General features: G+C 42.2%; 1 protein-coding gene across 1 annotated transcript in view; it reads right to left on the minus strand.

The window, feature by feature from the left end:
- The window catches only part of U2SURP (U2 snRNP associated SURP domain containing), a 248,488-nt gene that overhangs the window by 198,379 nt on the left and 26,131 nt on the right, over nt 1-23,978 (minus strand). Inside the window, 1 exon segment of the mRNA XM_053710012.1 lies at nt 7,593-7,707. Within this exon segment, the coding sequence (XP_053565987.1) occupies nt 7,593-7,707 (115 nt within the window).

Genomic DNA, 23,978 nt, shown 5'->3' on the forward strand with positions numbered 1-23,978 from the left:
CAAGACAATGCAATAGCACTTAGGGATCGATTTATCAAAGGCTTTTGAGCCCTTACGGCTGCAGGTTCTCACACGAGAACTTGCACCCGGTATTTAACAAGCGGCGGTCATCAGACTGCTGTTTCCCTAACCTTTCACCACCTCTTGTTTGGCGAAATTCAATCTCCCCGGTCTTTTCCGACGAAGGAGATTGACAGCTCCTGCCTGAGCGTCATTGGCTGTGCGCAGGCAGGGGGTGGGATTGCACACGAGTGCAGAATAGCACTCGTGAGCAATGCTGAATTCCTCCAGGAGAATTCAGTCCACAAGACGCGAGCTGCGGCAGACAGGAGCGCATATATGTGCCCCTGTCCGCCTCAGCTTGATAAATCGCCCTTTAAGTCTGAACTTCAAAATGAGCAGTAGATTTTTTTCTGATATTTTAAAGTTATATCTATTTCCACTCCTCCGGTATATACGTATATTTTGTGAATTCTTGCACATGCTCAGTAAGGCAGGGGATTTCAGACAAACTTCCCCAAAAGACAAGACCGATTTTAGCATTTAGCAACTATTTTTTATTTTAGTAGACAATCCAAAGTATTGATCTACGCCCATTTTGGTATATTTCATGCCACCATTTCACCGCCAGATGCGATAAAAAAAAAAACAAAAAAAAAAAAAAAAAAAAAAAAAAAACACACACACAATACCACCCCAGTACACTTAGTGAAATAAACTCCAGTATCTACAATTGCGCAGTTGTCATGACTATAAAAATGTATACTGATGAATACATTTTGTAAATTTTACCTTTTGTAACACTGCTTGTAGTTGCAGCTTGACGATTGTGGAACACCCAAGCAAAAGGGCTGTACTTCCATGCTACTTTACCACGCCCCACAGCCTATCCACAGCCTCATCTAATGATATGCAAATCAGTCTTGAGAAAGGTCCTCCGGGATCGAAACGCGTAGATATTACTGGTATAACGGCTCAGGTTCTCTATTGGTAAGTTTAATACCTATTTTGCTTATTTATAGTAGCATTATTGCACTGTTTATTTTCTATAGGACACTGAAGACTATCAACATTATGAGAATACCTCACTTGAAAGAATATCTATAGAGGAAAAGCATCTATAAAGCACCTTCTTTAAAGCAGTTTTTCACTTTAGGATACAATTTATTTTGGGTCTACACAAAGAATTTCATGTAGTACAGGATTGGAACACATTGTGAATTTTTTTTGTTATATTATTCCACATTTTTTAGGTGTACACCTGGTTTTTTCGTTAACGGACAAATTTTTTCTTATATACCCATTTTTTATTTTGATATTTTTTTACTAACTTTTTACATGGATTATTCACATTTTACTGGACTCACCATTGGACTAATTTGGACATTTAAGTTCACACTTGCATTATATATATTATTCTTTTAGACTCTTCATTTGGATTTTTATAACACTGATTTTTTATTCAGGGATTTTTTTTTTTTATAGAGGTTGCTGTACATAGGGCATGTGCAAATTACTTTATTGAACTATCTGGTAAATTATCTTATAATATGATTTATATAGGATACTGATTTATATAGGATATTGATTGATATAGGATACTGCATCATTCTATTAACTGAATTTGTTAGTCATTTCTAGCATTTGTTACTAAGTTTTAGCTTATTATATTGCTATCTACGACGTCTGTAAGTGCTAATCAGTATAAGTTTGGCATAGATCCATTGTATTAGATAGATCATAAGAGGATTTTTTATGGTTTTAATCAATTGTTTAATTTATTGTGCAAGTTTTTTTTATTTATTGCGATATGTACATATATTAGTTTGTTTAGGATTCAGAATTAAATTGTAATTTTAAAATTGAACCTCTCCGACTTTAGTTTACTTTTTAATCTGCTACATCTGGTATACCCATCGACTCCACCTTCAGCCAGAAATCCCTACTGGGGTTTTTTTTAGCGCTCCTTCATAGCACGTTTGTATTTAAGTATGCAACCTGCACCAGCATTTTAAACAACACTTGCTCAGAGAGCTTAAGGTGCTTGAACCATCTGGTAAAGACTCAGTTTGTGCGTTGCCGACATGATACAAACCCTACTGGTGCTCTGAGCAGCTGAAATATTTAAAATATTGGTGCACTGAAGATCTAGCTAAGCTAGAAAAATGTCAACACTAAAACAGTGTTAACTTTTTAATAGAAGGCATTTTTGCCAACACATGTATATTGCAAGACTTAAATTATGCTTACCTGATAATTTTATTTTCTTCAAATGGAGAGTCCACAGCTGCATTCATTACTTTTGGGAAATAAGAACCTGGAAACCAGGAGGAGGCAAAGACACCCCAGCCAAAGGCTTAAATACTCCTCCCACTTCCCTCATCCCCCAGTCATTCTGTCGAGGAACAAGGAACAGTAGAAGAAATAGGGTGAAAAGGTGCTAGAAGAATAAAAATACAGACGCCCACATAAAAAATAAGGTTGAGGAGCGGTGTACTCTTTCCATCTGAAGAAAATAAAATTATCAGGTAAGCATAATTTAAGTTTTTCTTCCTAAATGTAAAAAGTCCACAGCTGCATTCATTACTTTTGGGAAAATAACCAAGCTATAGAGGACACTGAATGCCAAGACAGGAGGGTACATGAGGCAGCCCATTCTGAAGGCACCAGGCCTAACAACTACTACCCAACAAAACCCTGCTTCGAAGCCAAGAAACATTGAAAAGCCCCCAAGGACACTGACCAGCAGGTAGCCCGGAAGCCTAGCTAGAGACCGCAAAATCAGACTCAACTGAGCCAACAGTCCTCCAGGAGACACTGTCACCCAGCAGTCGGTCCCCAATCACACACCCCTTACTAGCAAAGGGAACACCAGCCCAAAAACTCCAAAAAAATGGATAGGATAAGGAAGAACCAAAAGGGGAACCAAAAGGGAAACCGAAAGGTCACCACAAATTACAAAAAAGGAAGAACGCCCAGAACGAGCTCAGCTCACAAAGACCCCAATGGGTCCTGACAAACAAGGGGAGACGACTAGACAAATACCACAAGGTTTAGGACCAGGCATCAGAACAGAGAAAATCTTCCTCTCAACATTGTGCCAAAGCACCCAAAAAGACAACTGTAGACCGAGTCCTCATAACGTCAAAACTTATAATACAGAAGTATTCAACACACAATATGTGTAGCAGACCCAGACGAAGTAAACACCTGAGTCAAGAACACGCAGTCATCAGGATGACACAGAAAGAAAATACTTGCTTAAAAGCAAAAAGCGTCCAAACAAGTTATCAGATTGCAAAAAACTCCAAAACAGAGAGCATGCTCCAGTCAATCCAAGCCGCCAGACCGACACATAGGTCTCAAAATGGGAGAAGCACAGAACCTCAACAAGACCCACTGCACTCCCGAAAAGGAACAACAAGCCTCAAAACCTACTCCCAGCCGGGATAGCCTAAGCGTCGGCAGGTCTGAAAACAGGGAGAACAAAAGAACCCCACACCAGCTCACAAAAGAACGGAAGAATGGCCTCAACCATTCCAACAGAGCTCGGGGGCCCAACCGAAACTCCTTAGAGACAATCGTCAAGGTCGACAGTCTCAACGCAGAGCCAGCAAGACTCCAGATAGAACAGAACAACCCAGAGAGCATGCCTCTCATCAACAAAGGTTAAATCCTCTGTTCCACCTCCTGAATCCAGGAGAAGCCCTAAGACAAGGACCACACCTCCCCTTAGAAAAAAAATGGCCAACAGAGCACCAGCCCACAAGACACAAAGCCATAGGCTGAACAAGAGATCAATCTCCAACGCAGATGAACTTGGAAGCAATCCCCTTAGAAATTAGCCTGCTAGCACACAGACAAGGTGCATTAGCTGCACCTGATACCCTGCAAACCCTACACCTGCAGAACCGCAAAGCCATCAGGTTACTTCAGCAAACTGTCCAAGGGAACCGTTCAACAGGCATAAAGCAAGCCCAATGAGCATCAGCACTCAGAAAACCTGGCCAACCAAGACCAGGTCAACTAGCCAGACCAAAAGGTCATAGCCCAAGTTCCCTGAGAATGGAGAACCCAGAAACCGCCCTAAAGTCTGAAAGTCCGGTAACAACCCGCAACGGGAACCACAAAAGGAAAAAAAAAAAAAAAAAAAAAAAAAAAGCTGAGCAAAAGCCTCAGCAACCAGAAGAACCAGGGCGATGAAAGGTCCGAGCCTTCAATTGTGTAAGAACAAACAATATCCCAGAAACTCAAACACCCCGTCTGATATAAAAAAAAAAAATAAAAAAAAACACACAGACCCACGGGGAGATAATGCAATATCCAGAATAACCTGGATAATGAGAACACCTCGCAAGTCCCGAGCCAGGGAAGAGACCACCCCCGGCCGAAGACCAACACTCCAAAAGAGCCAAGGCATCTCGAACCAAGACACTAGAGCCCATAGACGTTCGAACCGCCACAAGACGTCCAAAGCAAGGGGATACCTAGGAGGACAGAGTCACTCGAGCAGGGCTAGTCTCCACATCACCTCCAATACGAGTCAGAGGATCACATGAACAAAAGGATGCGGATCATCCCCAGCTCCGGGGCAAGAACCCTAAGCAGAGCACAAAGGAGACCCCAATGTCCTCAAAAAGGAACAACCATCTACCGAAAGGAAAACCAGGTCTCCAAAAAGGACCATGGGAGGAACAAGTCCAAAAGGACAATTTCACAGAGCCTCAGAAAGGCCAAACCGCAGTAAGAAGGCGCCAAGCCCCCAATCCTCCCACATGAGGAAGAACCCTCTAGGTCCCGAGAGCATCGGAACTCTACTGACCCAGTCAACCAGCTTAAAAGGAGAAATAAGGACTGAAACATCCTTCTGCTTCACAGACTCACAGGTCCTCTTTAGAATGTTTAGATGAAACTTGTAAAATGAAAACAAATAAGAAAGTGAGCACTCGGCACCTCAACAGGCACAGCCAGGCAGAACAGGCGCCACGTGTCTTAACAAGCCACGAGACAGAAGAACTGAACCCAAGCAGGACAAGCCTACAGACAGAGTCATAACTGTCAAGCTGCCTAAATCCTCCCCCAGAGGGGAAGAGAATAACAGACAAATATAGGACGTGTCCCGTAACAAACTTCCGCAGAAGTAAACAGCGAGGATCGATCCCAGAAAAAGTTCCCCACGGAAAAAAATAAATAAAAGATATCCTAAGCGGATAAAAGAATATAAGGCAACCCGTAGGTTAACGCCCAAGAAGAAACAGGCCTAACCACAGGACCAGCCAAACTGAACCCTGATCTTCCAACAAAACTGGGAAGGATCTCAATAAACCAACAATCAGGAGATTACGTCATCCCCTCATGTCTAATGAGGTGAGCTATTCGAAGAATATTGCAGATTCCCGTATCCGTTAAGGATAGGGTACTCTAATAACTCAAAAACATGCCTGAGTAAAAAACGCAAAGGCACGCTATTCTGTAACGAAAAGGCAAAACAATCAGGGATAGCTACACCCGCAAGGAACTGTATAGTCCCACCCAAGGTTGGGAGACCCAGTACAATAGGGCACGTGCACAAACGCAAATAAACGTCTGGACTTTGAAGACGCATAATCGCCAAAAATATGTGAAAGCGAAAGTGTGCTGCAACCTCCAGGGGAGGGGGGGGGGGGTCGGGGAGACAAGTTGCCCTGCAAGGAGGGATAAACATAATCTGGGTTATCTGCATGTTTAGTAGTAGGGGACGGTTGGGAACTCGCCTCTCGGAGGACAGAACCCCCAGAGGTGGATGGCTCAGCAGACCCTTGATTGCCCGAGGAACAAGGCGCTCTAATACGGCATATCGAACATAACTGATTGACCTGTGTCAACCTGGGCCAATTCGCATTCTTCACAAGTAGAAGAATCTGAAATTTGAACAGTCTCAGCATCAGAATCCTCCATAACTGGAGAAGATAAATATGGACTATAAGAAAAACAAAATCTAAACGGCACCTGACACCCCCAAAGGCTGGGGGGCACTCACCACCTCCTAAGAACCAGACCAGAATTTTTCAGTCGCCACACAGTCAAGAATGCGGAAATGGAGAACCGGATCGTAAACATGCCCAGTCACAAGGTGAACCGTACAGTCCAAAAAAAAGCAAGCCCAGCCATAAGGTTGTGTCGCTTCCAAAGGCCTTTATGTTCTTAAGCCAAGAGCCCAATTAACACTACACATAAGCAGATTAAATCACATAAACATGATTAACCCCCCTCAGGAGATATTAACCCTCGATTCCAAGATACCAAAGGAGCCTCCCTGAGGCCCTATATTTATACTTAAGTCCTGCAAGATAGCACCTTACAGGAAACAAGTTACAGTACATTCTGATGAAGTAAAATGAAACGATCTTACCGGAATCTACGCCGTGGAACAGGAACACGGCCCTTCACGTGTGACGTATAGTAGCAGCGCCTCCGCCATGGACTTGGGAGAAGAAAGCAGGCAGCGAAGTTAGACAACGCCGATTGCTTGTGACGCTGTTAATATGAGTCGAGATGGTTTCGCAGAAACTCTCCCTGCATTTCCGGACTCTAACTTTCATCCATGCTCTCACTGAGAAACTGATAGGATTACTTAAAACTCCCATCCCATGTCGAAGAGTACTACCCTCCATAAGAGACAAAACAAACTTCTGACACTTCTCTGCCAACCTCCTGGGACGAAAGGCAAAGAAATGACTGGGGGATGAGGGGAGTGGGAGGAGTATTTAAGCCTTTGGCTGGGGTGTCTTTGCCTCCTCCTGGTGGCCAGGTTCTTATTTGCCAAAAGTAATGAATGTGGACTCTTTCCATTTATGAAGAAAATATGTTTTTATTCAATGTGCTTTAAAATTGACCGGAAAATTCCTTTAAGTACTGGCAGACAGTCTGCAGAGAGAACATACATACTATTTTCTTCAGTGTACGATTACCTCCTTTCCTTCCCACCTCCCTGATCCCTCCCAAAAAGCTCTATAACACAGCCCCCCTCTAACTAGTTTCCACCATCTTAGGTACTGGCAGCTGTCTGTCAGTACCCAGTTTCATATAATTTTTATTTCCAATTGCATAATAAATAAAAAAATAAAAAAATCTGTATTGTAGCTGCCGCCCCCCCCCCCACTCATTTACCCCACCTTCCCTCCATGATCTTTTCCCTCCTCTCTACACTAGGAACCCCCCTACCCTCTGTTCCCCATCTCTGCATTTATCTTTTCTGTAGTGTAGCGGTCCCACCCCTTTCTGCCTCTCCCTGCCCCTCTGCATTTATTTTTTCTGTAGTGTAGCGGTCCCACCCATTTCTGCCCCTCCCCCTCTCTGCAAGTCTATTTCCGCACTGCCCCAAGTATAGGTGATTTTTGCAGCAGTTAGGGATGTTTTGTTTGCATGTTTACACAAACATGAGTAAAAGTAGTACCTTTTGTCAAAGATCTGAAAAATATGTTTGCACTTTATGGACTAAATTAAGATAGCTGGTGATCTCTCCTAATACTTCAATATAATCCAATTGTTAAAATCACTGGAGCCGAACATGGTGAAATACGAATAAAAATATTAACAGAAATATGACATACCTTTTGTAGCGTTAACTATTCCCCCTCTTACAAATGTTTTCACTTTGCCAGTTTCACCTCCTTCAAAGGCAGCAAGGAATTCCTCGTAAATCTCTGCTGCCGCTTTTTCATCCTCCTGGTTACAAGGAGAGCAGTTAGTGATTATATGAGCAACAGATAAATAGTTGTAGCAACATTGATGTGATAATAAAATGTGACATGAGTAGTGAAACAGGAAAAAGCACATTTTTTTTTTTTTTAGCTGACAGACAAGTTAAAAGTAATGAGAATTCAAGTTAGTAAAGAGATTGCACCAGTAAGAAACATAGAAGGTTGCAATGCATGACAAATATGTTAAAGGAAGAAAGTAAACAAATATCATTAGCCGGCATAGAAAATTAAAAAAATTAAACGCACTTTGTCCTTTACTTCTAATATTAAATGTATCTATTGGTACCCTTTGTAGCTCCTTTCCATGACAGAATTTTTAAATATGCTTACGAACGTGTGTGTGTGTGTATATGGCAGCAGTATCAGCAACAATGGTATGCATACAGTTAAGACATGGGGCCCCATTTATTTCGGGGTCTCAGAATTTCAGGCTTGCGCTACGTAGCTACTACGCCACCTAAAGGGGGAGGGGGTTAAATAAAAACAATTTATGCTTACCTGATAAATTTATTTCTCTTGTAGTGTGTTCAGTGCACGGGTCATCCATTACTTATGGGATATATTCTCCTTCCCAACAGGAAGTTGCAAGAGGATCACCCAAGCAGAGCTGCTATATAGCTCCTCCCCTCACATGTCATATCCAGTCATTCGACCGAAACAAGACGAGAAACGAGAAACTATAGGGTGCAGTGGTGACTGGAGTTATAATTTAAAATTTAGAACCTGCCCCAAAAAAGACAGGGCGGGCCGTGGACTGAACACACTACAAGAGAAATAAATTTATCAGGTAAGCATAAATTATGTTTTCTCTTGTTAAGTGTGTTCAGTCCACGGGTCATCCATTACTTATGGGATACCAATACCAAAGCTAAAGTACACGGATGATGGGAGGGACAAGGCAGGAACATTAAACAGAAGGAACCACTGCCTGAAGAACCTTTCTCCCAAAAACAGCCTCCGAAGAAGCAAAAGTGTCAAATTTGGAAAATTTGGAAAAAGTATGAAGTGAAGACCAAGTTGCAGCCTTGCAAATCTGTTCAACAGAGGCCTCATTCTTAAAGGCCCAGGTGGAAGCCACAGCTCTAGTGGAATGAGCTGTAATTCTTTCAGGAGGCTGCTGTCCAGCAGTCTCATAGGCTAAACGTATTATGCTACGAAGCCAAAAAGAGAGAGAGGTAGCCGAAGCCTTTTGACCTCTCCTCTGTCCAGAGTAAACGACAAACAGAGAAGAAGTTTGCCGAAAATCTTTAGTTGCCTGTAAGTAAAACTTCAGGGCACGGACCACGTCTAGATTATGCAAAAGACGTTCCTTCTTTGAAGAAGGATTATGACATAATGATGGAACAACAATCTCTTGATTGATATTCCTGTTAGAAACAACCTTAGGTAAAAACCCAGGTTTAGTACGCAGGACTACCTTGTCTGAATGAAAGATCAGATAAGGAGAATCACAATGTAAGGCAGATAACTCAGAAACTCTTCGAGCCGAGGAAATAGCCATCAAAAACAGAACTTTCCAAGATAAAAGCTTAATATCAATGGAATGAAGGGGTTCAAACGGAACACCCTGAAGAACCAAGTTTAAGCTCCACGGAGGAGCAACAGCTTTAAACACAGGCTTAATCCTAGTCAAAGCCTGGACGTCTGGATTCTCTGCCAGACGCTTGTGTAAAAGAATAGACAGAGCAGAAATCTGTCCCTTTAGCGAACTAGCGGATAAACCCTTTTCTAAACCCTCTTGTAGAAAAGACAATATCCTAGGAATCCTAACCTTACTCCATGAGTAACTCTTGGATTAACACCAATATAAATATTTACGCCATATCTTATGGTAAATTTTTCTGGTCACAGGTTTCCGAGCCTGTATTAATGTATCAATAACCGACTCCGAGAAACCACGCTTCGATAGAATCAAGCGTTCAATCTCCATGCAGTCAGCCTCAGAGAAATTAGGTTTGAATGGTTGAAAGGACCCTGAATTAGAAGGTCCTGCCTCAGAGGCAGAGACCATGGTGGACAGGACAACATGTCCACTAGGTCTGCATACCAGGTCCTGCGTGGCCACGCAGGCGCTATCAGAATCACCAATGCTCTCTCCTGTTTGATCTTGGCAATCAGTCGAGGCAGTAACGGAAACGGTGGAAACACATAAGCCATGTTGAAAACCCAAGGGGCTGCTAGTGCATCTATCAGCACCGCTCCCGGGTCCCTGGACCTGGATCCGTAGCACGGAAGCTTGGCGTTCTGGCGAGATGCCATGAGATCCAGTTCCGATTCGCCCCAACGAAGAATCAGTTGAGCAAATATCTCCGGATGAAGTTCCCACTCCCCCGGATGAAAAGTCTGGCGACTTAGAAAGTCCGCCTCCCAGTTCACCACGCCTGGGATGTAGATCGCTGACAGGTGGCAAGAGTGAGACTCTGCCCAGCGAATTATCTTTGAGACCTCTAACATCGCTAGGGAACTCCTGGTTCCTCCTTGATGATTGATGTAAGCTACAGTCGTGATGTTGTCCGACTGAAACCTGATGAACCTCAGTGTTGCTAACTGAGGCCAAGCTAGAAGAGCATTGAATATTGCTCTTAATTCCAGAATGTTTATAGGAAGGAGTTTCTCCTCCTGAGTCCACGATCCCTGAGCCTTTAGGGAGTTCCAGACTGCGCCCCAGCCTAGTAGGCTGGCATCTGTTACAATCATCCAATCTGGTCTGCGAAAGGTCATTCCTTTGGACAGATGAACCCGAGACAACCACCAGAGAAGAGAATCTCTGGTCTCCTGGTCCAGATTCAGTAAAGGGGACAGATCTGAGTAATCCCCATTCCACTGACTTAGCATGCATAATTGCAGCGGTCTGAGATGCAGGCGCGCAAATGGCACTATGTCCATTGCCGCGACCATTAAGCCGATTACTTCCATGCACTGAGCTACTGATGGGCTTGGAATGGAATGAAGGACACGGCAAGCATTTAGAATTTTTGATAACCTGGACTCCGTCAGGTAAATCTTCATCTCTACAGAATCTATAAGAGTCCCTAGGAAGGGAACCCTTGTGAGTGGAAACAGAGAACTCTTTCCCATGTTCACTTTCCACCCATGCGACCTCAGAAATGCTAGAACTATCTCTGTATGAGACTTTGCATTTTGAAAACTTGACGCTTGTATCAGAATGTCGTCTAGGTACGGAGCCACCGCTATGCCTCGCGGTCTTAGTACCGCCAGAAGCGAGCCCAGAAATTTTGTAAAAATTCTCGGAGCCGTAGCTAATGCGAAGGGAAGAGCTACAAACCGGTAATGCCTGTCTAGAAAGGCAAACCTTAGGTACCGATAATGATCTTTGTGAATCGGTATGTGAAGGTAGGCATCCTTTAAGTCCACTGTGGTCATATACTGACCCTCTTGGATCATGGGTAGGATTGTTCGAATGGTTTCCATCTTGAACGATGGAACCCTTAGGAATTTGTTTAAGATCTTTAGGTCTAAGATTGGCCTGAAGGTTCCCTCTTTTTTGGGAACCACAAACAGATTTGAGTAAAAACCTTGCCCTTGTTCCGTTCGCGGAACTGGGTGGATCACTCCCATCACTAAGAGGTCTTGTACACATTGTAGAAATGCCTCTTTCTTTACTAGGTTTGTTGATAACCTTGACAGATGAAACCTCCCTTGTGGAGGAGAAGATTTGAAGTCCAGAAGGTATCCCTGAGATATGATCTCCAACGTCCAGGGATCCTGGACATCTCTTGCCCAAGCCTGGGCGAAGAGAGAAAGTCTGCCCCCCACTAGATCCGTCTCCGGAAAGGGGGCCCTGTCTTCATGCTGTCTTAGGGGCGGAAGTAGGCTTTCTGGCCTGCTTGCCCTTGTTCCATGACTGGTTGCCTTTCCAACCCTGTCTGTAACGAGCAGTAGTTCCTTCCTGTTTTGGAGCGGAGGAAGTTGATGCTGCTCCTGCCTTGAAATTACGAAAGGCACGAAAATTAGACTGTTTGGCCTTTGATTTGGCCCTGTCCTGAGGAAGGGTGTGGCCCTTACCTCCAGTAATGTCAGCAATAATTTCCTTCAAGCCGGGCCCGAATAAGGTCTGCCCTTTGAAAGGAATATTCAGTAGTTTAGATTTAGAAGTCACATCTGCTGACCAGGATTTAAGCCATAGCGCTCTGCGCGCCTGGATGGCGAATCCGGAATTCTTAGCCGTAAGTTTGGTTAAATGCACTACGGCATCCGAAACAAACGCATTAGCTAGCTTAAGCGTTCTAAGCCTGCTCAAAGTCTCATCCAATGGTGCTGTGCGAATCGCCTCTTCCAGAGACTCAAACCAGAATGCCGCTGCAGCAGTGACAGGCGCAATGCATGCAAGGGGCTGTAATATAAAACCTTGTTGAACAAACATTTTCTTAAGGTAACCCTCTAATTTTTTATCCATTGGATCTGAGAAAGCACAACTATCCTCCACCAGGATAGTGGTACGCTTGGCTAAAGTAGAAACTGCTCCCTACACCTTAGGGACCGTCTGCCATAAGTCTCGTGTGGCAGCGTTTATAGGGAACATTTTTCTAAATATCGGAGGAGGGGAAAAGGGCACACCAGGTCTATCCCACTCCTTGCTAATAATCTCTGTAAGCCTTTTCGGTATAGGAAAAACGTCAGTACACACCGGTAACGCATAGTATTTATCCAGCCTACATAATTTCTCTGGGATTGCCACCGTGTCACAATCATTCAGAGCCGCTAACACCTCCCCTAGCAACACGCGGAGGTTCTCAAGCTTAAATTTAAAAATTTCTGAATCCGGTCTCCCCGAATCAGAACCGTCACCCACAGAATGAAGTTCTCCGTCCTCATGTTCTGCAAATTGTGACGCAGTATCAGACATGGCTCTCGTGTCATCGGCGCGCTCTGTCCTTAACCCAGAGCTATCGCGCTTGCCTCTTAACTCGGGCAGATTAGATAATACTTCTTTCATAACATTAGCCATATCATGCAAAGTGATTTGTAAGGGCCTTGATGTACTTGGCGCCACAATCTCACGCACCTCCTGAGCGGGAGGCGAAGGTACTGACACGTGAGGAGAGTTAGGCGGCATAACTTCCCCCTCGTTGTCTGGTGATAATTTCTTTACCGGTAAAGACTGACTTATTTAAAGTAACATCAATACAATTGGTACACATATTTCTATTGGGCTGCACATCGGCTTTTAAACATAATAAACAAGCAGATTCCTCTGTATCAGACGTTTAAACAGACTAGCAATGAAGCTAGCAAGCTTGGAAATTACTTTCAATAAGTTTACAAGCAATATAAAAAACGCTGCAGCGCTTTTAAAAACACAGTTGAATAACAATTTATTAATTCAGTTATAGCAAACAATGTTTAACAGTAAATGTATTAAATTAGCAGAGGATTGCACCCATTAGCAAAAGGATGGATTAACCCCTCAATACCCAAAACGGATAATCAATTTAAGATTTAACGCTTTTATCACAGTCAAACACACTATCACAGGTCTGCTGTGACTGATTACCTCCCTCAAAAATGAATTTTGAAGACCCCTGAGCTCTCTAGAGACGTCCTGGATCAAGGAGGAAGAAGCAGGAAGACTGTGCTAGAATTTTAACTGCGCAACAAGGCGCTAAAAAAGGCCCCTCCCACTCATATTACAACAGTGGGAGACCTGATATAACGGTTTCTATGCAGAAATATACGTTAGCCATATGGAAAAAAATCATGCCCAAAAAGATTTATCACCAAAGTACCTCACAAAACGAATAACATGCCAGTAAACGTTTTAAAAAAAAACTTTTTCAATGTCATGCAAAGTTATCACTAAGCCTGCTACCAGTCGCTTCTACTGCAGTTAAGGCTTATACATTATTTCAGAATTAACAGTATTTTCTCAGTCAAATTCTAGTCCCTAGAAAATAACTCAACTGCGCATACATTTTTCAGCCTGATACCAGTCGCTACTACTGCATTTAAAGGCTGTACTTACATCATATGGGTAACAGCAGTGTTTTCTTAGTCAATTCCATTCCCAGAAAACATTGTACTGCACATACCTCATTTGCGGGGGACCCCGCATGCTATTCCCATTTTCTGAAGTTACCCCACTCCTCAGAATGTGCGAGAACAGCCAGTGGATCTTAGTTACGTCTGCTAAGATCATAGAAAACGCAGGCAGATTCTTCTTCTAAATACTGCCTGAGATAAAAAAACAGCACACTCCGGTGCCATTTAAAATAAACTTTTGATTGAAGAATAATTAAGTAAAAAACTCCAACTCCTCTCACGACCTCCTTTGTTGAGGGTTGCAAGAGAATGACTGGATATGACATGTGAGGGGAGGAGCTATATAGCAGCTCTGCTTGGGTGATCCTCTTGCAACTTCCTGTTGGGAAGGAGAATATATCCCATAAGTAATGGATGACCCGTGGACTGAACACACTTAACAAGAGAAAGCAGAGGTTTCTGTATTGATGCAATCACCCTATTAAGGGATCGCTGTGTTAAAACAGTATATGAACCAAAAAAAAAAAAAATCATATCTAATTTGCATATCTTACCATTGGTAACATTGTACATAGAGTTGTACTCGGGAAAAGCAAGCGGGGAACTTGCCTGGATGTGCTAATTTCCTAAGCAAATATTTTGACATACATACACTATATCCCAGAGCTGGCAGGAAACCCCAGAATATACAGCAGGCCTACACAGGTAAGTGGCAAAAAAAAAAAAAAAAAAGCCTTTTTATTAGACAAAAATACGAATTGGCCTGTTGCCAAACGTTTCAGCTCACGCAGGAGCTTTCCTCAGTGGAGGCCCAAGTAGTCATGAAGTGCATAGCAACATCCTTATATAACCTTAAAGCACAAATTAAACCCACCTGTGTAAATCAATATCCAGAGCAAACATATTGTTTGCACTGTGTCTATAGGCTACGCCCATCACTAGCCGTGCTTATTTGACATCAGCATCAGACACAGTTACCAATGCAACCTGTAAACACCACTGGGCACCAAAAATCCATACACAATAGTCATGAAGACACGCTCACCGGGGCGTGTACTGCTATCTGTCATAACTTATCAGATCAGCCCACAGTACAGGATTACGTAGGCAAACAGTATTAATAACGAAATGAGAGTTCTGGAGACAGAGTCAGAGCAACATATAAACCTACATATCTGTATTTGCAGCATATCACATGATTGCATGTCCCAAGAAATAGGTAGAAACATATGTACATATGAGCATAAGAGTACTGAGGACTTAGATACCCATAAGAGTCCATAATAATGAGCAAATCAAATCTTGATTGTAGCCTTTATCCCCATCAGTCTGTTATTGTCTGGCCCTAGGTTAACACTAGCAGCATGCATAAACAGCACTACTATTCAGTAACCTTGGGGACAGTGTCCAGACATGTAGTATCCATCCTCAGTCAAGTTGTAAGGAAACACTCCACTATCGATAACAGCCAGCATAATTAACACTGCTATTCAATCCCCTTGAGGACACAGTGTCCAAAAATCCAGCGTGGCATACATACAATACATACCATACATACACATCTCTATCACAAAACACATGGAAATAATATCACTACGGTTTACTATTCAGGGGTTAAAAGCTACTTGCCCAGAGGAAAAAGTTAATAGTCCATTCATGTTAAAGATAAGAAAAATACATTCAAATAAATAATTTAATAAGATAGTGAGTTTACAAGATCACCACATGAGGACAGAGGAGCGTAAAGGAGTTCAGGCCTGCAGTGAGAACTGTTCTCCCAGTGTGGAGGTGTCACAGCCTCTCCCAGGTGAAATTAGTATTTATCTGCCAATTCCCTAATCTAGAGCGTGCTGCTCCTTTAAATCTCGGAACTGTGCTTGCACTTCCTTAGATCAGCCCTTCTCTACCATATGCTGCAGGAGACTGCTTTCAGTAGAACAGTTGTGACAGGCGTGTATTATTACTTTCAGCAACTATCAGAACAGAAATCTATATAAGTGCCTAGAGACATTTAACACACTTGAGCACTTAAAAAGGGATATGAAACCCAAATTTGTTCTCATGATTCAGAGAGCATGCAATTTTAAATAACTTTCTAATTTACTCCTTTTATCAATTCTTATTTGTTCATTTGGTATCTTTATTTGAAAAGCAGGAATGTAAGCTTAGGAGTCGGTCCATTTTTGGTTCAGAACCTGGGTAGTGCTTGCTGATTGGTAGCTAAATGAAGAAAATTTGATAATAGGAGTAATTTAAAAAGTTGCTTTCTAATTTACTCCTATTATCAAATTTTCTTAATTCTCTTGGTATCTTTATTTGAAATGCAAGAATGTAATTTTAGATGCCGGCCCATTTTTGGTGAACAACCTGGGTTGTTCTTGCTGATTGGTGGATAAATTCATCCACCAATAAAAAAGTGCTGTCCAGAGTTCTGAATTAAAAAAAAAAAACATAATTTATGCTTACCTGATAAACTCCTTTCTTCTGTAGTGTGATCAGTCCACGGGTCATCATTACTTGTGGGATATTAACTGCTCCCCTACAGGAAGTGCAAGAGGATTCACCCAGCAGAGTTGCTATATAGCTCCTCCCCTCTACGTCACCTCCAGTCATTCGACCAAGGACCAACGAGAAAGGAGAAGCCAAGGGTGTAGTGGTGACTGGAGTATAATTTAAAAAATATTTACCTGCCTTAAAAAACAGGGCGGGCCGTGGACTGATCACACTACAGAAGAAAGGAATTTATCAGGTAAGCATAAATTATGTTTTCTTCTGTTAAGTGTGATCAGTCCACGGGTCATCATTACTTCTGGGATACCAATACCAAAGCAAAAGTACACGGATGACGGGAGGGATAGGCAGGCTCTTTATACAGAAGGAACCACTGCCTGAAGAACCTTTCTCCCAAAAATAGCCTCAGAGGAAGCAAAAGTGTCAAATTTGTAAAATTTGGAAAAAGTATGAAGCGAAGACCAAGTTGCAGCCTTGCAAATCTGTTCAACAGAGGCCTCATTCTTAAAGGCCCAAGTGGAAGCCACAGCTCTAGTGGAATGAGCTGTAATTCTTTCAGGAGGCTGCTGTCCAGCAGTCTCATAAGCTAAACGAATTATGCTACGAAGCCAAAAAGAGAGAGAGGTAGCAGAAGCTTTTTGACCTCTCCTCTGACCAGAGTAAACGACAAACAGGAAGACGTTTGTCGAAAATCTTTAGTTGCCTGCAAGTAAAATTTAAGGGCACGAACTACATCCAGATTGTGCAAAAGACGTTCCTTCCTTGAAGAAGGATTTGGGCACAAGGATGGAACAGCAATCTCCTGATTGATATTCCTGTTAGTGACTACCTTAGGTAAGAACCCAGGTTTAGTACGCAGAACTACCTTATCCGAGTGAAAAATCAAATAAGGAGAATCACAATGTAAGGCTGATAACTCAGAGACTCTTCGAGCCGAGGAAATAGCCATTAAAAATAGAACTTTCCAAGATAACAACTTTATATCAATGGAATGAAGGGGTTCAAACGGAACACCCTGTAAAACGTTAAGAACAAGGTTTAAACTCCATGGTGGAGCAACAGCTTTAAACACAGGCTTTAATCCTGGCCAAAGCCTGACAAAAAGGCCTGGACGTCTGGAACTTCTGACAGACGCTTGTGTAACAGAATGGACAGAGCTGAGATCTGTCCCTTTAATGAACTAGCTGATAAACCCTTTTCTAAACCTTCTTGTAGAAAAGACAATATCCTAGGAATCCTAACCTTACTCCAAGAGTAACCTTTGGATTCGCACCAATATAGGTATTTACGCCATATTTTATGGTAAATCTTTCTGGTAACAGGCTTCCTAGCCTGTATTAAGGTATCAATAACTGACTCAGAAAAACCACGCTTTGATAAGATCAAGCGTTCAATTTCCAAGCAGTCAGCTTCAGAGAAGTTAGATTTTGATGTTTGAAAGGACCCTGTATCAGAAGGTCCTGTTTCAGAGGTAGACGACCAAGGCGGACAGGATGACATGTCCACCAGATCTGCATACCAAGTCCTGCGTGGCCATGCAGGTGCTATTAGAATCACTGATGCTCTCTCCTGTTTGATTCTGGCAATCAATCGAGGAAGCATCGGGAAGGGTGGAAACACATAAGCCATCCTGAAGGTCCAAGGTGCTGTCAAGGCATCTATCAGGACCGCTCCCGGATCCCTGGATCTGGACCCGTAGCGAGGAAGCTTGGCGTTCTGTCGAGACGCCATGAGATCTATCTCTGGTTTGCCCCAACGTCGAAGTATTTGGGCAAAGACCTCCGGATGAAGTTCCCACTCCCCCGGATGAAAAGTCTGGCGACTCAAGAAATCCGCCTCCCAGTTCTCCACTCCCGGGATGTGGATTGCTGACAGGTGGCAAGAGTGAGACTCTGCCCAGCGAATTATCTTTGATACTTCCATCATTGCTAGGGAGCTTCTTGTCCCTCCCTGATGGTTGATGTAAGCTACAGTCGTGATGTTGTCCGACTGAAACCTGATGAACCCCCGAGTTGTTAACTGGGGCCAAGCCAGAAGGGCATTGAGCACTGCTCTCAATTCCAGAATGTTTATTGGAAGGAGACTCTCCTCCTGATTCCATAGTCCCTGAGCCTTCAGAGAATTCCAGACAGCGCCCCAACCTAGTAGGCTGGCGTCTGTTGTTACAATTGTCCAGTCTGGCCTGCTGAATGGCATCCCCCTGGACAGGTGTGGCCGATAAAGCCACCATAGAAGAGAATTTCTGGTCTCTTGATTCAGATTCAGAGTAGGGGACAAATCTGAGTAATCCCCATTCCACTGACTTAGCATGCATAATTGCAGCGGTCTGAGGTGTAGGCGTGCAAAAGGTACTATGTCCATTGCCGCTACCATTAAGCCGATCACCTCCATGCATTGAAGCTTTGTTAACCTGTCTTCTGTCAGGTAAATCTTCATTTCTACAGAATCTATAAGAGTCCCCAAGAAGGGAACTCTTGTGAGTGGAAAGAGAGAACTCTTCTTTTCGTTCACTTTCCATCCATGCGACCTTAGAAATGCCAGAACTAACTCTGTATGAGATTTGGCAGTTTGAAAGCTTGAAGCTTGTATCAGAATGTCGTCTAGGTACGGAGCTACCGAAATTCCCTCGCGGTCTTAGTACCGCCAGAAGAGGCACCCAGAACCTTTGTGAAGATTCTTGGAGCCGTAGCCAATCCGAATGGAAGAGCTACAAACTGGTAATGCCTGTCTAAGAAGGCAAACCTTAGATACCGGTAATGATCTTTGTGAATCGGTATGTGAAGGTAAGCATCCTTTAAATCCACTGTGGTCATGTACTGACCCTCTTGGATCATGGGTAAGATTGTCCGAATAGTTTCCATCTTGAACGATGGAACTCTTAGGAATTTGTTTAGGATCTTTAAATCCAAGATTGGCCTGAAGGTTCCCTCTTTTTTGGGAACCTACAAACAGATTTGAGTAAAACCCTTGTCCTTGTTCCGACCGCGGAACTGGATGGATCACTCACATTAATAAAAGATCTTGTACGCAGCGTAGAAACGCTTCTTTCTTTGTCTGGTTTGTTGACAACCTTGACAGATGAAATCTCCCTCTTGGGGGAGAGGATTTGAAGTCCAGAAGGTATCCCTGAGATATGATCTCTAGACGCCCAGGGATCCTGAACATCTCTTGCCCAAGCCTGGGCGAAGAGGAGAAGTCTGCCCCCCACTAGATCCGGTCCCGGATCGGGGGCCCTCAATTCATGCTGTCTTAGGGGCAGCAGCAGGTTTCCTGGCCTGCTTGCCCTTGTTCCAGGACTGGTTAGGTTTCCAGCCTTGTCTGTAGCGAGCAACAGCTCCTTCCTGTTTTGGTGCAGAGGAAGTTGATGCTGCTCCTGCTTTGAAATTACGAAAGGAACGAAAATTAGACTGTCTAGCCTTGGCTTTGGCTTTGTCCTGAGGCAGGGCATGGCCCTTTACCTCCTGTAATGTCAGCGATAATCTCTTTCAAGCCAGGGCCCGAATAAGGTCTGCCCTTTGAAAGGTATATTAAGCAATTTAGACTTAGAAGTAACATCAGCTGACCAGGATTTTAGCCACAGCGCCCTGCGTGCCTGAATGGCGAATCCTGAATTCTTAGCCGTAAGTTTAGTTAAATGTACTACGGCCTCCGAAATGAATGAATTAGCTAGTTTAAGGACTCTAAGCCTGTCCGTAATGTCGTCTAGTGTAGATGAACTAAGTGTCTCTTCCAGAGACTCAATCCAAAATGCTGCTGCAGCCGTGATCGGCGCAATACATGCAAGGGGTTGCAATATAAAACCTTGTTGAACAAACATTTTCTTAAGGTAACCCTCTAATTTTTTATCCATTGGATCTGAAAAAGCACAGCTATCCTCCACCGGGATAGTGGTACGCTTAGCTAAAGTAGAAACTGCTCCCTCCACCTTAGGGACCATTTGCCATAAATCCCGTGTGGCGGCGTCTATTGGAAACATTTTTCTAAATATAGGAGGGGGTGAGAAAGGCACACCGGGTCTATCCCACTCCTTAGTAACAATGTCAGTAAGTCTCTTAGGTATAGGAAAAACGTCAGTACTCGTCGGTACCGCAAAATATTTATCCAACCTACACATTTTTTCAGGGATTGCAACTGTGTTACAATCATTCAGAGCCGCTAATACCTCCCCTAGTAACACACGGAGGTTCTCAAGCTTAAATTTAAAATGTCTGAGTCCAGTTTATTTGGATCAGAACCGTCACCCACAGAATGAAGCTCTCCGTCTTCACGTTCTGCAAACTGTGACGCAGTATCAGACATTGCCCTTGCATTATCAGCGCACTCTGTTCTCACCCCAGAGTGATCACGTTTACCTCTTAGTTCTGGTAGTTTAGCCAAAACTTCAGTCATAACAGTAGCCATATCTTGTAATGTGATTTGTAATGGCCGCCCAGATGTACTCGGCGCTACAATATCACGCACCTCCTGAGCGGGAGATGCAGGTACTGACACGTGAGGCGAGTTAGTCGGCATAACTCTCCCCTCGTTGTTTGGTGAAATATGTTCAATTTGTACAGATTGACTTTTTTAAAATAGCATCAATACATTTAGTACATAAATTTCTATTGGGCTCCACTTTGGCATTAACACATATAGCACAGAGATATTCCTCTGAATCAGACATGTTTAACACACTAGCAAATAAACAGCAACTTGGAAATACTTTTCAAAGTAATTTACAAATAATATGAAAACGAACTGTGCCTTTAAGAAGCACAGAAAAATATTATAACAGTTAAAATAATTAAGTTATAGCATCAATCTTTGTCAGAATATACAGTTTTAGCAAAGGATTGTTCCCCTCAGCAAATGATAACTAACCCAGGCAGCAGAAAAAAAAAAAAAAAAAAAAAAAAAAAAGTTTGTGTATCACAGTCAATACAATCAGCACAGCTCTGCTGTAATGATTACTTCCCTCAAAAAAGGCTTTGGAGATCCCTGAACTCTGTAGAGATGAACCGGATCATGCAGGAAGAAAATGAATCTCTGACTGAGTTTTTTCTGATGCATAGTGAAAGCACCAAAATGGCCCCTCCCCCACACACATAACAGTGAGAGGGATCAGTGAACTGCTCTAATTTAAATCAAAACTATTGCCAAGTGGAAAAATAGTGCCCAAAACATTTTTTCACCCAGTACCTCAGAGAAAAAAACGTTTTTACATGCCAGCAAAAAAACGTTTTACCTCAATAATTAATTGTCATTTAAAACCTATTGCAAGTCCCTGCAAAATAGGTTAAGTCTATGTATACAGTCTAAAAACCAGAGAAGTATAAAATATACATACATGACAGCCTGATATCAGCTACATCTACTGCATTCAAGGCTGGGTTTACATTATAACGGTATGGCAGGATTTTCTCATCAATTCCATGTCAGAAAATAATAAGCTGCTACATACCTCTTTGCAGATTAATCTGCCTGCTGTCCCCTGATCTGAAGTTTGCCTCTCCTCAGATGACCGAGAAACAGCAATATGATCTTAACTACTCCGGCTAAAATCATAGAAAAAAAACTCAGGTAGATTCTTCTTCAAATTCTACCAGAGAAGGAATAACACACTCCGGTGCTATTATAAAACAACAAACTTTTGATTGAAGATATAAAAACTAAGTATATCACCATAGTCCTCTCACACATCCTATCTAGTCGTTGGGTGCAAGAGAATGACTGGAGGCGACGTAGAGGGGAGGAGCTATATAGCAACTCTGCTGGGTGAATCCTCTTGCACTTCCTGTAGGGGAGCAGTTAATATCCCACAAGTAATGATGACCCGTGGACTGATCACACTTAACAGAAGAAAAAAGCTTAGATGCCTTGTTTTTCAAATAAAGATAGCAAGAGAACGAAGAAAAAAAATAGGAGAAAATTAGAATGTTGCTTAAAATTGCATGCTCTATCTAAATCACGAAAGAAAAAAATTGGGTTCAGTGTCCCTTTAAAATTGAATGCTCTATGTGAATCACGAAAGAAAGAATTTAGGTTTCATATCCCTTTGACTGACACAAAAACTGTGCCTCTCAATTTAAGAGCAGCACACCGGCCTTTAGCACTCTCTGGTGGCATCTAATAAGTTAACTCTGCCTGCATCTCAAAGTTTTTAAAACAGAAAATATTTGTGGACTGCTCTAGTAGCACATAAGATTTAGAGCTGCGGTTTTAGTGCATGGCTTCTTGGAACAAATATGCGCTATATAAATTTAAAAAGAATTTACTTTTATCATCAAATTTGCTTTGTTCTCTTGGTATTCTTAGTTGAAAGCTAAACCTAGGTAGGCTCATATGCTAATTTCTAAGCCATTGAAGACTGCCTCTTATCTGAATGCATTTGACAGCTTTTCACAGCTAGAGGGTGTTATTTCATGTGTGCCATATAGAAAAAAAAATGTGCTTGCGCCCGTGGAGTTACTCAGAGGGCACTGATTGGCTAAAATACAAGTCTGTCAAAAGAACTGAAATAAGGGGGCAATCTGCAGAGGCATAGATACAAGGTAATCACAGAGGTAAAAAGCATTAATATAACCGTGCAAAACTAAGGAATTGTTAATAAAGAAATTGGCTATCTTTTTAAAGGACCAGTCAACACTGTACATTTGCATAATCAACAAATGCATGATAAGAAGATAATGCAATAGCACTTAGGGCTCTATTTATCATTCCAATTCTCCTATATTTTCTCCTAAAAGTTCTCAGGAGAAATAATTCTCCTATTTATCATTCAAAAATACTCCTAAAATTGGGCAAGTTTGACTATAAAATTCTCCTACTCTGTTCTAACTCTCCTTGGAGAACATGTTCTCCGAAAAAAGGGTTAAATTAGATCTTTTTAGTCGTATTTCATATAGTTCTCCTCATAATTCTCCTAGTTACAAATTATATTCACCTGTGGAGGACTGAAAGTTCTCCTGCAAGTTCCTACCTTAAAGTTCTCCATAGTTAAAGTGGAGAACAGCATTAGAAATCTATTCTCTACCAGTTGTAGAAGCAGTTATATGCAAAAAAAAGGGCTCTACAAGGTGCAAAAATTATCTATAACAAAGCACAATAATAATGGTTATTGGAGCGCAAAAATAATTTATGATGGAGTAAAAAAAAAAAAATATAACAGAGCACCAAAATAATATATAACAGAGCACAAAAATGATCTCTATTAGGGCATAAAAATAAGATATAAAAAAGCGCTAAAGTTGAAGCACTAAAACAATGAAAATGTAGATCTATTTTCTTATATGAAAGTTTGCTGAAGAGGGGTGTTAAAGCTACTAGGAAGACTGTATAAAGATTTCTATTGGTTTATATATGATTGACATGGAGAATAGTTGCTTATTTTTAGTGATAAATAAGGAGAAGATACTAAACCGACTGGAGAAATTTATCATTAGTTCTCCCCAGCTCTCCCATGGAGAAAAAACAACTTTTTAATGATAAATATGGGCGCACATGTGCTCCTCTCCTAAGGAGAGCTGTGGAGAACAGAAAGGAGAATTCCCCAAATGATTGATAAATGGAGCCCTTAGTCTGAACTTCAAATGAGTAGTAGATTTTTGTTAAATAAATTGCAAAGTTATGTTTATTTCCACTCCCCCTGTATCATGCGACAGACATCAGCCAATCACAAATGCATATACGTATATGCTGTGAATTCTTGCACATGCTCAGTAGGAGTTGGTGACAAAAAGTGTAAAT

The sequence above is a fragment of the Bombina bombina genome, chromosome 4 (assembly GCF_027579735.1).
Source record: "Bombina bombina isolate aBomBom1 chromosome 4, aBomBom1.pri, whole genome shotgun sequence".
Lineage (NCBI taxonomy): Eukaryota > Metazoa > Chordata > Amphibia > Anura > Bombinatoridae > Bombina > Bombina bombina.